This window comes from Apteryx rowi, unplaced genomic scaffold (genome assembly GCF_003343035.1).
Source record: "Apteryx rowi isolate R43461 unplaced genomic scaffold, aptRow1 scaffold_16, whole genome shotgun sequence".
Classification (NCBI taxonomy): Eukaryota; Metazoa; Chordata; class Aves; order Apterygiformes; family Apterygidae; genus Apteryx; species Apteryx rowi.
In genome coordinates, this window is record NW_020447863.1 from 2746779 (window position 1) to 2763383 (window position 16605).

The window sequence follows — 16605 nt, forward strand, 5'->3', positions numbered from 1 at the left end:
ACCTGCATGCACCCCCAGGCGTGTGCACCTCCAGGAGCGTGCACGTGTGCACCTGCATGCACCCCCAGGCGTGTGCACCTCCAGGAGCGTGCACGCGTGCACCTGCATGCACCCCCAGGAGTGTGCACCCCCAGGAGCGTGCACGTGTGCACCTGCATGCACCCCCCCGGCTCGTGCACCTCCAGGAGCGTGCACGCGTGCACCTGCATGCACCCCCGGGCGTGTGCACCCCCAGGAGCGTGCACGCGTGCACCTGCATGCACCCCCCGGCTCGTGCACCCCCAGGAGCGTGCACGTGTGCACCTGCATGCACCCCCAGGCGTGTGCACCCCCAGGAGCGTGCACACGTGCACCTGCATGCACCCCCAGGCATGTGCACCCCCAGGAGCGTGCACGCGTGCACCCCCAGATGCATGCACACGTGCACCTGCATGCACCCCCCGGCTCATGCACCCCCAGGAGCGTGCACACGTGCACCTGCATGCACCCCCAGGCGCGTGCACCCCCAGGCGCGTGCACTCATGCACCTGCATGCACCCCCAGGAGTGTGCACCCCCAGGAGTGTGCACGCGTGCACCTGCATGCACCCCCAGGCATGTGCACCCCCAGATGCATGCACACTGCCCATGGGTGCACACCTGGACATGTGCATGCATGCAATGGCATGCACACTCAAGACATGTGCACACTGCACATGCGCACACACTCATACTYGTGCACACTTGTGTGCACACCAGCACCCACGTGGACATGCACGCTGCCATGCATGAGCACAGAGACTTGCACACCGACATCCATGCACCTTCCGCCCTGTCTGCAGCCCTTCGCCCATCCCCGAAACTACGCTTTGGCAAGGGCAGCAGTTGCGTGAACCTCTGCCCCAGCCGCCAGGATCAGTGTTGTGGCAAAGCGTGGCTAGTTGTGCCGCCATGAGCAGAACGTAGGTCTGGAGCACTGAGAAACAGCAAACTGGTAACATGGCCAAGGCAGCAAATTTGGTTCCCACGAATGGCCTAAAGAGGCCGAGACTCAGACCTGGAAGGAGGGTGAGAAGCAGCCTAAGAGAAGCGAGGAGGTAAGAGCAGCCCTGCGGGACTTCCCCCTGCGCTGGGGCTGGCAGCCCAGGCCCCTTTCCCTGCCTGCAAAGATGGAAAACCTGAGGCTGAACCTCGAGGTGGCCGGAAACTCGCCCGTTACACCCGAGTGCCCTGCTGGCACCTGCCACTGGTGGCGTGTGGGGGACCGGCACCGGCTCGGGGGTGGCACAGCTGCTGCTGCGGGGACTTTCCTCCCGGCCCCAGCGCCATGGGCAGAGCCAGGGCAGGGCGTGCGGACGAGGCAGGACCTGGAGGGGCTTGGAGTTGTAATTATTTTTTCTTTATTCTTTTTAGTTTTATTATATTTATTTTTGTGTGTGTTGAGATATGTGTGCACACAGAGTTGGGTCTTTTTTTATTTTGATTTTGGTTTAATATTGTTACCGGCTTTTAGCTTCTTTTTTCTTTTCTCTTTTTCCCGGCGGAATCCTAAGCATGTGCTGGGTTTTGCATCATATATTGAAATTTTTTTTATTTTTTAGTCCATTCCGTAGACTTCATTGAAGCAATCCACGGACTCCTGGGTCAAAAGCAACTATTTTTAGATTCAGAATGGTAAATGTAATCAGTTGATTGAGTGATGCACATAAATATAGGCAATGAATAGACACGCAGCTGTGGTTACTTATTCAAGGACTCGCTCAGGGCACATCCTGGTTGATATTAATTCCTTTCCCACAGTAGCCCTGATTCTGTCGTCGGTGGCTGGTGATCAGGACAGCTGCAGTGGGGCGGAGAGGAAATCAAAGGTCCGCAGGAGTCCTGCGGTATGCTATTTATCCTCAATCAGAGGAAAGCTTGCTTTCCCCCRCCGTTCAAATGAAAGAGTCCATGCTGCTGTCCCTGCTCTGGTTGCTGGAGGCTGCGCCGGTGCATCGAGATCAAAAGCACTGAGATCGACTAGGTGGAGGAGGTATCTGCCAGGAACACTTTGTACTGGGCCAAGGAGCGTCGCGTGCACTACATCTGACTAAAGATAAACCTTGGAGACACCTCCCTCCCCTTTCTCCGTTATGAGGACGTCCCTGCTTTCCGTCCCTCCCATGCAGGGGCCAACAGCCAGGACGTACGCTTTGGAAAGAAAATCTGTGGCTGTCATGCTCCTTTTCATGCATTTTAACACCTGGGTGTCTCAGGGGAAAATGCAAAAGTGTGTGGGCACTACCTTCTCAGTAGCCTGTTGGTGAGGTTCCCCGGACCACCAGTGCTTCCCCGAGCACGGCTCAAGCCCATTTCTAGCACCCTCTGGACCAGGCTGCAAGCTGTCAGTCCTCACCTGGCTCTGCAGGGTGGCCTTGCTCAGTTGACAGGTCTTTTCCACCCAGTCTTCTGGTGATGAAAGCCTGGTCGTAGGTGGGACTGTGCTCTCAGCAAGACGAGGCAGGTGGTTGCCCCTAAGAGCATTACACAGGACCCTTATAAAGTCCAGATTTCTCCTTCCTCTGGGGCTAACACATGATGCTGCTGTAGAGGTAGGGTGGGGGCTGCCCTTTATGAGGCTCTTAATAAGCTTTTAAAGACTTTTTAAAAATAAGCCATCATAGCTTTCCACGAAATCCTTTGTAACAGCAGCCACATCTCCCCTCCCTGCCCAGCCGCCAGCTCCTTCCACCCTTCCACGTTGTTTTCTTTCACTTCCAGCCCTGGGGTCCCCGGTTAGAAACGCAGGCTGTGACTTCGTCTGCAACAGGCTCCTGTAGCCTCTTCCAGAAAGCCAGGGAGGGAGAAGTGCCGCCTCGGAGGCTGCTCCTGCCGTGACCTCTTTGCTCCACACGTTTTGGCATACTCGCAGCACGCGCGCGCACCTGGGGACGTCCCCGGTCTGCTGCTCGCGCCTGGGAGCTGGCGAAGGAGGTGGTCGCTGTTACGCGGGCAYGGGGCTGCTGCGCCAAAGCCGTTAATCGCAGAATCGGTCATTTCCCTGCTGCCTCCTCCTCTGCCCCCTAACCTCTATATCCGACCTCTCGTCCTCCCATCAGGCGGGTTCTCACGCTGGCTTCAGAAGCGCCTGGCTGTAATCAGAGACGGGGTATTTTAGAAAATAGACCGTGGCTCGGCTCGGCTCTGGCGTTTCTCAAGGTCTCTGCGGCGCGAGGGTTATCAGTAATACGCCTCCCTGTTCCAGCTTGGCTTTCGTTCAGCAACCTGAGACTGGTTTACAGATAGCGGAGGAATAAGTTTTACCGTAGCCCAGTGGGGCAAAGCAGATGTCTGGGCTTGGGGCTTCCTCTGGGAGCACGGAGAAGCCCGGGCCTGAGCAGGCACGAGCACCGTGTCCTTGTCCCTGCAGCGAGAGGCGAGTCCCTCTTGAACACTGCAGTGCCGCGTCCCTGGTGCCRGCTGGAGCACGTCTCACGGTCCCGCTAGCGTCCGAGCAGCGTGCAGCAGTGTCCTGCGCGGCTGTGGGCCCCGTGGTGCAAACGGAGCCCTGGAGGCACGGAGACGCTCRCTGCGTAGGAGAGCGGTGAGCCCCCGGCTTAGCCGTGTGTCACTAAACCGGTGTGTGGCCTCCCTGTGCTGCTCGTGTGCAGGCGGGAGGATGGACCAGCCTGCGCGGGGCCTGCTGTGCTTCAGGCCCCCAGGGGTGAACCTCAGCAGGTACCTCCTGAGCAGCTCTGCCTTTCCCTGGGACGCTGGCTTCAGTCTCCTCTGCTGGCCCCCCGCTTCGGTGAAGAGCAGGCACGCCGGGCTGCTGCGGCATGGAGGCGGCTGAAGTCCGGGCTGGAAGCAGTCGTGGGTCTGAGCACCGTGAGTGTTGGCCAGACCTTTGTGGCATGAAGCAGATGAGACTCGTTCAGCTAGTTTGTCTGGAAGAGCGTTTTGAGGAGAAGGTAGTGTGCTCTGAAAGCCCTCCCAGCTTCTCCCTTAATGCCCCAGGCTTGCGGGGCTGTTGTTACGGTTTGAAGAAATTTCTGTGCTCAATGTAGGCCTGTTGCCCAAAGCTGAGGTTGACCCAGAACAGGTCTGGCCAGCTCCAGGTCGGGGGAAATGGTCAGTCACCGACGGGTCCCTCACGGCACCCTCAGGGCCAGCTGCGGGACAGGCTGAGACCAGGGACTTGTCACGCAGGCCACCGAACCGCGAGTGCCTCGCTGCTGTCTCCATGGCCACACTTTGTACTTAGGCTTTCGGGCGCTCGGGTTGCGTAGGGTGACCTAGGAGCTTTCATTAGTTGGGAGAAGACTGGCTTTGGGCACAGAAACCTTTCTTGGGTCTGGCAGAAAAGTAAGCTAAGACCCAACTGGAAGAGCAATGCTTGGAGAAGTTGTTCTGAGTTTAATCTAATGACGCTGGTCAGTTGAGAGCGATGGTCAGATAACGCGGGGGAGAGCGTGGCCCCGAGGGACGGGCAGGCAAGCGGTGGCACTGGCGGGACAGTGGACACAGTGTCCGGAGGGAAAAGGGATCGTAAAACCAGTGCATGTAGGAGGTTGAATTTGTTGGCATCCAGGAAAGTCATGCATTTGAGTGGCAAGACTTGTCTTTCCAAGGTATTTTGTGGGTTTTCCGTAAGGATCGGAACAGAGAGGTCAGTGGCGGACGGGGCTGTTCCGTGAAAAGCGGCGGAGCGAGCGACGGAGGGATTTCGAGCCCAGGAGCCATCCTCCCCGCATGCCACGAGAGGGCAGCAGGCCCTCACGGACCGGGGCGGCCAAAACTGCCCCGCCGCCCAGACCCCGGCTCAGCCCCACGCAGGCCCCACGCCTGCTGCCCCGGCCGTGCCAGGGGCCGCACACGTGCCGCACGCAGCTCTGCAGGTGACACGTGCCGCACGCAGCCCCAGCGATGGCATGGGCCGTGCACAACCCCAACGATGGCACGGGCCGTGCACAGCCCCGACGAGGGCACGGGCTGCACACAGGCTGTGCTGTCCCTCCGCTGGGCACGCTCACTGCCCTTGCAAACGGATACGTTCACAGCCCCAAYGCTTTGCCATAGCCTTGAGCAGCTCCAAGGTTGACATCTGAGGTGCCCCCACAGGCRTGCACCTGCCCTTGCTTGCAAGCGATCGCATGAGTGCTTCCCTCCTGGACAGGCTTTGATCATGCTTTGACCCAGGTCTCCCGTGCCGTCCGCTCAGGATACACCAAGGGAGCACTGCATTCCCGAAAGAGCCAGTAGCAGTTTGTAGGTGAGCTCCCTCAGCTTGCCCCAGCCAGTGTGTGAGCCCCATCCACGCAAGCGTTGCTGGCCGCGTGGCTGGTTCAGCGTAGATACCCTGAGCCGGTGTCATTACGGTATTGCCTGGGCAGTGGCGGGGTCTAGCACTGTGCGTTTCTTGCACGGGTGGACGCATGTGGCTGAAGGTGCCTGGCCAGCTCTCCGCAGATGCTCTGCTTGGGCCTTCCTAGCAGCCCTGAGTAATGTTTGCCCATAACTAGTAGCAGACGGAGTTAAAGCTGTCAGAGCACTTCCCAGCCCCATTGGTTACTGCACTAACAATATCTCACTACAAGAGAAATTCCCAGGCAAACACATCTATTGATTTCCTCTCTAACTCCCTTTCAGTGGATTTGCCAACAAATGGGGTATTATTCCACTAAGTAATAAAGTGGCAGCCGGTGCCAGTGAATAACGTATTGGCCATAAATCCCCAGTTCTCTTCTCATGGTGGCAGCTATGTTCTCTGTCTCAGCTGGAAGGTGACATAAGGTGGGAGGTAGACCAGAATTACCTCTTCCTTGTGGTGAAATGTAAAACTCAGGACATGAATCAGTAATAGTTGAGCATCAGTAACAGTCTGTCAGTGTCGGAGGCGTTAACTCACTGAACCTGGAGGAATTCCTACCTGGGTCTATTCCTTAAATTCCCTCAATGGCTTCAGCTGGAGAACCTTCTTCTCTCCTTGTTCCAAGCTTTTCTGATGTTAAAGAGCTACCACATCTTACCCCTGATGTGGCTGCATTCTTGTAGGAAGTGGAGTGATTCCCAGTTTTGGAATGACTTGGGCTCTTTTGAAACAAGCACTGTATAAAATGCTGGACCACTAGCAAAACCATTGTCTCCTGGGAGCTCTCAAGATGAAACAGCTCTCAAATACAAAAGAATTAGGTATTATGCTTTTGTTATAGTAGTGGTGTTATCATGCCTCCCTCTTGTCCAGGCACTAGGAGGTGCTGCTGGTAATGCTGTAAGTGTTTTCCGACATCTGTAACTACTGCATCCTGAGCAAGGACCCCTGAACATTGTGTAGGCAGTTATCTCTTACGCTGAGGTTGCTTAAATCCTGGTGGAGCACAGAGACAGAGCTGTGCACCAGAACAGGCGATCGATACCACTGCACATCCTCCCTTTCTTATACAAGGCTTGATGCTTAGTGGAAGGCTGTGTGTTTTTTTTTAATACATATTTCAGACAAACAAACAAACTAATAACTCCCACAAGTTGCTGTGATGCATCTAACCACATCCGCGGCATTGTGCTTCCAAACAGATGTTGCCAGGATTCACTGAGTCGCCAGCAGCATTAGCGAAAGCATGTTCAGATGCAAGGGCTGATAAGGAATCCCTTCTTCCTCACTCTTGGTACACTGTGCTGCAGCCCCAGCTGCCAAGCCTGTCTTGCTGCCAGAATGGGGCCTTTGGAGCAACCTAGCAGTGGTCACCTGCAAAGACTTTTCCTGGGAACATAGTAGAGACTTTGAAAGAACAATTTGCATGCTTTGGGAGGTTATCCAGTCCTGCAGAAGGCTCATACAATGTGGACCTGAACAATAAAGCTGAGTTTACTTACTCTGGACTTGACCCAGACTGCAGTGAAGACAACAAGAGTGTTTCTGTTGGCTTCAGTGGCAACTGGAGATGGCATTTCAATGTTACATTTCAGGGTCTGGTTCTGATTCTCTCTAATCCAATGGCAAAAACGTCCTTTGACTTCATCAGAAATAGGGTTGGGCCATGCATATTTTAGTCCAAGAAGCCAGTCAGCTGGGCCTCAGCACTGACAAATATTGTACAGCAACTAGGTAATAAAAGCCAGACCAAGCCTCCAGGAATACGCGAGGTTTCTCCAGTTCACTGTTGGGTTTGCCTTGGGGCGAGTGAGCTGGTTTGTGAGCCCCTTATTTGCATGCAAATAACTGAGCAAATAACTGAAAATCATCTCAGACATAGTAGAGAGGGAGATCTAGGGACCCCGTTCTCTCTCAGTTCTGCTTTGGCTAAAGTTGCAACGGCAGGTCCAGGAATAAAGCTGATGTGTTTTGGGGGATTATTTCTCCCTAATTTGAATTACTCTTCTGTGAGACCCTGAAAGTGGCAGGTGAAGTGCATGGAGTGAGAGAAGGAAGCACATTCTCCATCGAGGAAACCACCAGCTTTCTGGGGATGAATGCAGTGCTGCTGAAGGCACCTGGAGCTGATGCTTTCCACTCCCAGAGCAAGTAGATGAGGACTAGCAGTTCCTCCTCACTGCCTCTCCCTGACTCTGGAGGAGCTGGCTCACAAAGCGGGTTGTGCAGCCAGCACTCTCAGAATAGATTTTAACTGCAGAAATGGGGTGATTATTCCCTTAGGACTGTACATAGGCCCCCAAAGCTCATTCCACAAAAGCTACCAGGAATTGCTATCCAGCGCTGATGACTTCTAGTCTAGTCTTCTAGGCTGGCAGTTTGGCAATGAAGCCTGTCTGCCTCTGGTGAGCTGTGTTCTGTTCCATTTTCGTCATCTGGAGTTGAACCCGGAGCCTTTTTGATACATGGAAACACCATGAATCAGTTGCCAGCGCATTGAACCATTAACCTGAACTACAGTAACCCCTTAGGTCGCCAGGAACACGGTCTACAAAGCATTCCTGTTCCCCAAAGTGACTGGGGCTTCAGCTGTAATAAAGAGGATTAAATGCAGACACGTGTTTCTACCTTACCTATGAAATCTACTGTGCTGACAAATCTGTCACGAGTCACCTGGCTCCACGGTWAATCTTCCATTACTGAGAGAGTGTGCCTGCTATGCAAGGGGAGCTGCGCTACTCATCCAGCCTCCCTGATGAGCCACTGTTTTTCTACCTTACATTATTTGCAGAACTCTAGTCTTCTCCCAGGGCAGATCCATTCGGTGACTGCTGCTCTTGAAAAGACTTTGCCCCGTTTGTATTTCCTCCCTGCCTCCTTTCCAGAAGGAAGGAGGAGCCCTTTTCTTCATGACAGTCCCTTTGGAGAGCTTTTAAACTACCACCTCTACCACCCCACCCCGGCTGCAGTGCCCTTTCCTGGGAGCGATGTACAAACAAGGCGACTGGTCGTGCAGGACATGTTCTATGAGCCTGTGTTCATTTTCTGTTCTTGCTAAAGGGAGTTGTGTTTCTAAGTGGGTAGAAGCTGGAGGACTGCTCTCCTTGTCTAGCCGGCTCTAGCCCACCATTTKCAGGGAAGCCATGTCCTCTCCTTCCCCAAGGTGACATGTCTGGTGGAGCAGAACTGTGCAGAGCTTCATCTGTATTCCAGGATGGGGTAGCTAATGCGAAGACTTGAACTGAAGCTCTCACAACAGCATCAATCAAGCAGTGTTGTCACTCAGCACGGAGGAATGCAGGAAGATTGCTGAACTCACAAGCCAAGCACCCTTTGAGTTAGCTCTCTYTTGCAGAGGGGAATTCTTGCTCAGAGGTTTAATTTACTCCTTACTTGCCTCAGCTTGCTCCATGCAAACACAGACTGTAACTGAGGAAGACCAAGAGAGGTTACTGCTTGATTGTACTCTATTAGCACCAAAGACCACAAGCACCATGTGAAAATGCATCATGAGAAGGTGCCCTGTGCTTCAAAACAGAAAGGACAGATAACAAAGGCAGAAAARCACAGAACAGAGAATTTTGAAAAGAGCCTCAAGCAAGGCATCCTAGAGAGTGCTCCAGTAGCTTGACCATGCTGCCCATCCATCCTAGGCTGTCTTCATCTCTTCTTCCAGCAGGTGCGAGGTGTGGAGGGCAATGTGCGTGGTAAGCAATGATAAGATCACCTGCTCAGAAATGTCTGTTGTTCCCAAATGCATGTCATTGCCAACTACAGGGCTAGCTTTAAAAAGGCACATTTGCAATTTTTAGGCAATTGATTAGGAAATCACTTTGTTGCTKTACTTACCTTGCAAAGTGAGTATAGTTTGAGTGAATGAGGACAACACAGAAGTTTGCTAATACTTCTTGAGACAAAAGCTATTGTTTCCATATGGTTTTACCAGGACACCYCTTGTTGAGTGCTAAATTGTTGTGCTGTTTTCGTGGACTGACTGACTGTTGGCACATACAGGGACTGCCCAACAGTGCTAAATGTGTTGGCAGAAGCCTATGTGCGATTTGGACAATGATTTTCAGAAAGGCTCGAAACTGTGTGTCAGATCTTCAAGCAAGCTGATCAGCTATGACTTCTTATTGACTCTTACCAAGCCTGAGTTAAGGACACATCCAGCCATTAGATGCCAGTGGTTTATAATCCTTAGCTATCAGGCCAATACTGAGGGAAAGAGGATTTGATATACTGTTGTCAGTCATGAGATCAAGTGATTCCCTTTCTCTTAGTTTGATGCTTATGTTCTCCCTCAAAACATGACTCCAAAACTTCCTTCCTGGTAGAAGTTCTCTGAAATCGCTGCTTGAAGTGTTGAAATAAGCTTTGCAGCCCAGAAGGGTCATCATCATCATAATCTTCTTCTTCTAAATGTAGTTTGGTAGCCATATTGAAAAAAGAAAGTCTTACTCTTATCTAGAAATGAGGAGAGGCCTGTGGAATCACCTTGCAGCTTCCATTTCTCTGARCCACACAATTTCATGCAGCTTCATGGTTTTCTCTTATCAGGCTTGAAATTGTCTGGAGCCACTCTCCCAGATTTATAATCCCTCTGAGAACCAGTTCCAGCAGTCTTTTTCCATGTCCGTGTATACCACTGTCTCCTCAGATGCTGAGACACCTCCTTCACAGCCTTGTTGTAATTTATCTTAGCAACTGTCCCTCTTTAATCCCGCTGAAAGATGGGTGCATTGGAATTTGCTTATTCCTCCTGTGACAGCTTTGATCCTGTACACATAAGTGTTCCCTGACAGCTAGAGGGAAGGGGAAGGGCTGTCCCTAGCCTGAAGGGCTTAGAAAATAATGAATGAATACTGTGTTTATTTGTATTTCTAATTGACATGCTCCTTGCCATATCAACTGCATGTCACTGCAAGCTGAGGCCATTGAGACAATCTTTGTTCTTGTACAGCTCCTTCTTTGGACTGGGAAGTTGCTGAAGGCAACAGCCTTCTATCCATCCATCTCATAGTGCTGTGAGCCTTACTCGGGCACAGGACAGAGAAAGGTTTCTCTTCTGTAGGCCCATCACTAGGCTATGAAGGTTGGGACTTTCTTCTTGGATCAACCCAAGAGGAGTGTCTACAGATACAGAGTTTAAATAGGAGTGTACAGTATAAAGATGGGATACCTGGATCCTCTTCTCAGTATATCATGGAGCACAATGCYTTTGCTTGACCTTAGCAAGTGTTTGGGCCAAGGAAGAACAAAGTAAGGCTCTCTSTGTTTATCTCCTTGAGATCTACCAGGAAGTTTCACAATGGGTTTCRAAGGCCTGACTATTTCCTAAAAGCTGAATATTAATTACCATTAATAACAGCAGTGCTTCTCCATGGCTCCTTCTATGARTGTATCTAAGAACGCACCACAGTATCTGCTGAGCCTCCCAGCCCCTGCTCCAGGCTCTGTGGTGTGATCATCCCCCTGAAGGAGCAGAATTGTCTCCTGTACTGGAACACTGCCATTCCTTGGAGTTACYTTTGAAAGCTCCTTTGTGCTACTGTGTTGTATTTAGCTTGTCTTGCTCCCTTCCCAGCTAGGTTATGGATGTATCGAGCATGGTAACTCGGCATGGTGGCACTCTGTGGTTGGTGAGAGGATGCAGGGTCTTGACGGCTTGGCTTTGGAAATGCCTCTCTCTATTCCCTGTGCAGTGAGAKCATTCTGGTACCCACTTATCCCCTCTGCTAAGAAGCTTCATTGTACAATCTAACCTAATTGCCAGCCTCTTTCTGTTCAGTCTCAGTGCCCTGTCTAATACCGTGTCACCCAAAAGCGAGAGCCAAGGACCTCAGGGGCTGGAGAGGGCTGGAGTTGGGGGTGGGAGAGGGGAATCAACTATTTGACCTGGTCCCATTGGAGAGGGTTTTCTTTGGTAGAGAAGATGTACTTGGGTGGTTTTATTTCCTCTCAAAATGCAGAAAGTGAATGTGCAAATTACAAAAAGGAAGAAAGAAAACATGGCCAACTCTGTCACTTTAGAAGTGCGTGGTTGGAAATGCTTACACTTTCTACCCACTCCCAAGCAGCAACCTGCAAGTCCTGTTTTTCTCCTTCTCTCCTTGACCTTCTCTGATTTCCTGCTCCCACCTGGCCTACACCATCAGCAGCTGCATTTATCCTGGCTGCAGTGAAGTTTGGGTTTGGGAAATGCACTGTGCTGAGATTTATTTTATGCTGTTTGTTTTCTTTCCTCTCCCTGTCACCAAACCAGAAACAACTGAGCTTGGGAACAAGAAGGAATTGAAATCCATGCCATTCATCACCTACCTCTCTGGCCTGCTGACAGCACAGATGCTCTCTGATGACCACCTCATCTCAGGTGTGGAAATTCACTGTGAGGAGAAAGGGCGCTGCCCATCAACCTGCCATTTGTGCCGGCGTCCAGGCAAGGAGCAGCTCAGCCCTACACCAGTTCTGCTGGAGATCAACCGGGTGGTGCCTCTGTATGCTCTGATCCAGGACAATGATACCAGAGAGGTGAGTGAGCTGGTGATGGAGCCAGTTCCATCACTGTGTTCCTGCCTTAGTCACCTCTTAAGTCTGCCTTCCTCTGTCTCTGTGTAAACACCAAGTTTCCTGGAACACGGCAGTCTTTCTGTGTGCGTTTGGTGGGGAACACTTMTGAATGGTGTCAGGGACAGCGATGGAGTTGTCAAGTCTTCCTGCCTGCTACCCACAGCCCCCTTTTTCCCRCATGGTCTCACGGACCTGTATCTCCCCGCTTTTACCTGAGTGAGGGCAATGCCATGAGCAGCCTGTGTCACAGTGGCTTTTTGTGTCCACCTGCAGCAGATAACCAGTGCTCAGGGTTCTTGCTGTGGATGGCCTTGGGARCCAGGTTCCAGGCCACCGTTTCATTCCTGGGTCTGAAATCTCAGCCTTTGGTTGTGTGAGGAGTGGCCAAAGCCCTTCAGGGTCCCTGTGTGACTTTGCAAAGTGCCAGTGCTGATGAAGGGACAAACCAGCCCCTTGGGACAAGTCCACAGCCACAGGAGGTCACTGTTACTCCAGGAGGGACCAGCAAAGCTGGAGGTCACCCTTCCCCAGGGCCTGGCCTCCTCTTCCTCCTGCAAATCCTGCAAGAACTTCAGTGTTAATCATATGTAGATTTATTTCCCACTTTCTCTGTTGCCTTCAGCCCCCCACCCCACTCCCAAATCCAAAAATGACAGACCTGTTTAAAGTCACTTATTAGCACTGAGCCTGCACTTGATTAAGAGGCTTGGACTGAGCCAGCACGCAGCAGCTGTGGGTGGGATGGAGAGGGCTGCAGGTCTGGAAACAATCCTAGCAAATGGAGGTGTGACCACCRAGCATGATCCTTTACCCCCTCCCAGATCCACGGGCAAAAGAGCCCCCGTGCTTCTCTCTGCATCCAGATCCCTCACAGGGTTTGTCCTTGCTTGTCTAGCCCTTGATCCCACTCCTTTTCTTCCACCCATTTCCCTCTTTGTTTTTCTGTGCAGCCATGCCTGACTTCCATCCCTCTGTTCCCCTCTCCCTCCAGCTGTTTTCCCCAAACTCTCCTTCTCCCATTGTTTCTCATACTGTTTTCATGCTTTTCCCCTTCCTTGCTGTCCTCTGCTTTTCCCCATCCTATCTTCCCTTGTGAAGGTCTCTCCATCCTGCCTCGAACTGGCCCCACTGCTCCCTGTCTATGGCTGCTCTTCTYCACACCCTGGTGCTCCTTCGATTCTGACCAGCAGACCTTGGCTCAGCCCTATCTTATGGCCTTACAGAGCCTTTGAGACCTGGGTTGGCACCATCACTGCTCCACCACCCATGGCAAGGAGAAGATCGTCTCTTTCTCCCTGTCATCTCCAGTGAGTGCATAGAGAACAGGGATTTCTCCAGAGCCAGATGACATTCACCTTCGGCATCCTTTCCTCACCCATGCCCTCTCYTCCTCCTGGGCAATTGTTAATTAGACATTTACCTGCCTTTATGYTCGGGCATTGCTGATACAGGGAGAGCAGTGGAATAGCTGGTTTCCTTCAGGCAAGCAGGAGGCTGCTCCCCAGCAGCGGTCTGCAAGATGGCAATTCCTTTTCGGGGAGACGGGTTAGCCAGCAGGGAAGGAGTTAACAGTGAAAGCAAGCAGAGCCCAGCACGATCTGGGGGATCTTCATAGACACTGCTCATACCAGCTCCCATTCCCTGGCCCTGGGCCCAGGTGGCAAATGTCACCCTACCTCTCTGTCTCCTGGCTGGAAGGTCCCCTCCTTCTCTCATCCCGGCAGGCCCCTGCCTGCCCTGGCGGGCTTGTTTGGGGCACCTCTCTGTCCTGGGGAGCAGGAGAGCCTGCATTTCGCCAACAGCAGCCTCCCTCCCAGCGGAGGGCTTGTCCCATCAGCTGCAGCTGAAACGCAGCCTGCATTGTGCTTTCTGCCGAGGCGCTGGGAAAAACAACAAACAAACAAACAAGCAAAACCCTAATGAAGCAACCAAACAAGAAAAACCCCAGCCATCTTCTAGGAGACTGTTGAATGAATCCCTCGTCCTCCCTGCACCTGCTCGCCCGGAGATGGATGTGCACCCAGGAGGAGCCTGTCATTGCAAGGGTGTGCGCTGTGTGTGCCTTTGCTTCCCCTTCRCCCCTGGGGCTCTCTCCATCAGCCTTGCTGCCTCAGGACAGCTTGGCTTAGATGTCAGGGGCCCAGCCTCTCCCACACCAAGCRCAAGAGACAGGTTAGGGGTTGTAGGTGGAGGAGGTCGAACTGTTGCAGGACAGAGGCCGAAAGCGGCTGCCAGAGCAGATGCTAAGGTGTGACATAACCTAGGACACCAAGAGCTGGGAATGAGTAGTGTGCTGGGAAGAGTTCACCTTGTGCTGYCCAGAGCAGCAGCTCCTGGGGGTGGGAGGCAGGCCAATGAATACTGTCCTCTCTGATCCATGATCATTCAGCTGATTTGGGTCTCATTTGGACTGCGGGCTTCTCTTGATGGCCAGCCCTCTCACACCCCTGTTCTCCTGTAGCCCATCCAAAGGCCTTATCCTGGCCATGGCAGGACACAAGGAATACTTTTTGTCTTCCGTGTCCCCCCCCTCTCTGTCTCTTTCTGTGCTGTCCGCATTTCCTCAGCATTAATCAACTATCTCAAAGCAGCTTCAGTGTTTTCCTTTCCCTGTCTTGCTCATTCTGTTTTCTTAAACCTTCATCTTATCTGCTGTCCTGCTCCCTCCATCCCTTCTCTTCCTCCACAGCCTGCTTCTCACCCTCTTCTCCATCAGTCTCTTTCTTGCAGGTTATTTATTTGTCTCCCTCTCCTCCCCCTGCTCCCCTTCAGCCCCACAGGCAGGGACAAGTCCTTGTGCCTTCAGCCTGTCATCTGTAATTTATAGCTCTCAGCTCATAGCTGCCAGGAAATGCTCATAGCCACTGCTGTGGAAAGCTATGACTCAGGTCTTGGTACCTGCATGAAGTGGCGCACCCAAGTGTTTCCAGCAGGGCTCTGCTTGCAGGCTCGGGGTTTGCAATGGGGAAGATTGCACAAGCCCCTCTGAAAGAGGCCATGCTGATGTTACCTAGGCCTGTGCGTTTGAGGTGATGGCTTTGTATAGGGTTAGCACTGCCTATGTGAAAATATGCAGCCGAACCTCTCACAGCATCACAAGCTTATTCATTCAGCTCCAAGGACAAGGATCCTGACAAGGATGTCAGTTTGTTATATGAGCATGGTCTTCTCCTCATCTTTCTGCATGATCAAAGGTGGTGAGTGAGAGAGACAAGAAAAAGGAAGGAGATAGTGTTCCATTAGAAACAGCCACCTCCATGGTGAGAACCACCATGTGGTTGAGATGCAGCAGATGTGTTCCAATTCCACTGCAAATGTGAAGTAAAGAAATCTGTTTAAACCACTTTCTCAGCCTGTGCGTTGCCTGCCCTTGAGATAGAGCAAATTCCCTTTGTGAGTCTAAGAAGCATCTGACATAAGGGCGAGATGACGAAACATTCTCTTTCAGCATCAAGTAGGAGGCCTGGGGATGGTCCCAGTCAGTAACAGAATGGCACTGGCCTGTGGCGTAAGCAAGACTTGCAGATGTCCAAGATGAGCACTCAGACCCTGTGGTTTTGAGCCTAGGAAGAGCACTTTGTCCAGGGCGCGAGAACGTCACTGCAGCAGTCTGGCAACGTGAACTGCGCAGACGCTGGCCAAGTCCCTTACCTCCAAGCACAGCATCCACAGCTGAACACTCCCCTGCCTGCTTTTTCCCATTTGTGTAGATAATACTCAATTGATCTAGCAAATGCTGACCTTATGGGAACAGCAAGCAGGTCCCAATTCCCTGGCAGTATTAAAAAAAAATCACAGTGTAGATCTTTCTCTTTTTCTCGCTCTATAAACAAACACACACACCATAATTGTATATGTGTGTGTGAATGCACATATGTATATAGTGCACACACATACAGAGAAAGAGAGAGAAAGCAAGCTCATAAACAATATGGATACTAACATCTATCAAGTTTGCTCAGAGTTTTCTGTTACAAGCCTAATGGCAGGGATGAGGCAAGACACAGTTATACAGATTTTGCCCACTTCAGTATGTGCAGTTTTTATTAATAGGCGCATCTTTTCATGCGTATCAACAAAGTGAATTTACACACTGCTTTTATTTACCACTACTTCACTGTACAAGGCCTTGTTCTCAGTTTCTGATAACCTTGCCAGACTTTAAGTGCTGGGGTTTAAGTTTCCATGCTGAGTGTCTGCCTTGGGCTGCTTTGTGATTTCGTATGCATGCATGCTAAATTTCAGCTAAAATTAGGCATTTCCAAGAAGGAGATTAGGTGAAAATTTATTGCTTTGCCCATGTGAAATTTGTTGGAAAACTTTATTTCCATATCGTTGGGAGCTGCTATTTTCTCCTTGTTTTGCAGTAAGGACTTGAAACTTAGAAGGGGTCCAGGAGACAGGTTTTGCCTTTTGCTGCCCAAGGAATGTTTGTCCAAAGCCATTCACGCTTAAGGAGACTCTCAATTGTGCATAACCAGTAGGAGTTTTTTTGCTTACGGCTGTGCTGTTGTTCAGACTCTCTCTTCAGCCCCTTGCAGCATAAATGTGCGTGAGCCAGCCCCAGGGAGTGCCTGACATCGCACTCCTGGCACTGCAGTCAGTGAGYGAGTGTGGGACATGGTCTTCCTGCTCCTGCACCCAATGGAAATTGTATGGATTGAGCCTCTGATAGGAAGTATTTCTGTTTCTCTCTATGATTAAATA

At 51.7% G+C, this 16605-nt stretch overlaps 1 protein-coding gene across 4 annotated transcripts in view; it reads left to right on the plus strand.

Moving 5' to 3' along the window:
* ASTN2 (astrotactin 2) overlaps nt 1-16605 on the plus strand; it is a 365002-nt gene that overhangs the window by 232377 nt on the left and 116020 nt on the right. For all 4 annotated transcript variants that reach the window (XM_026059690.1, XM_026059691.1, XM_026059693.1 and 1 more), the window contains one exon: nt 11594-11859. In XM_026059690.1, the coding sequence (XP_025915475.1) occupies nt 11594-11859 (266 nt within the window). The remainder of the gene's footprint in view (nt 1-11593; nt 11860-16605) is intronic.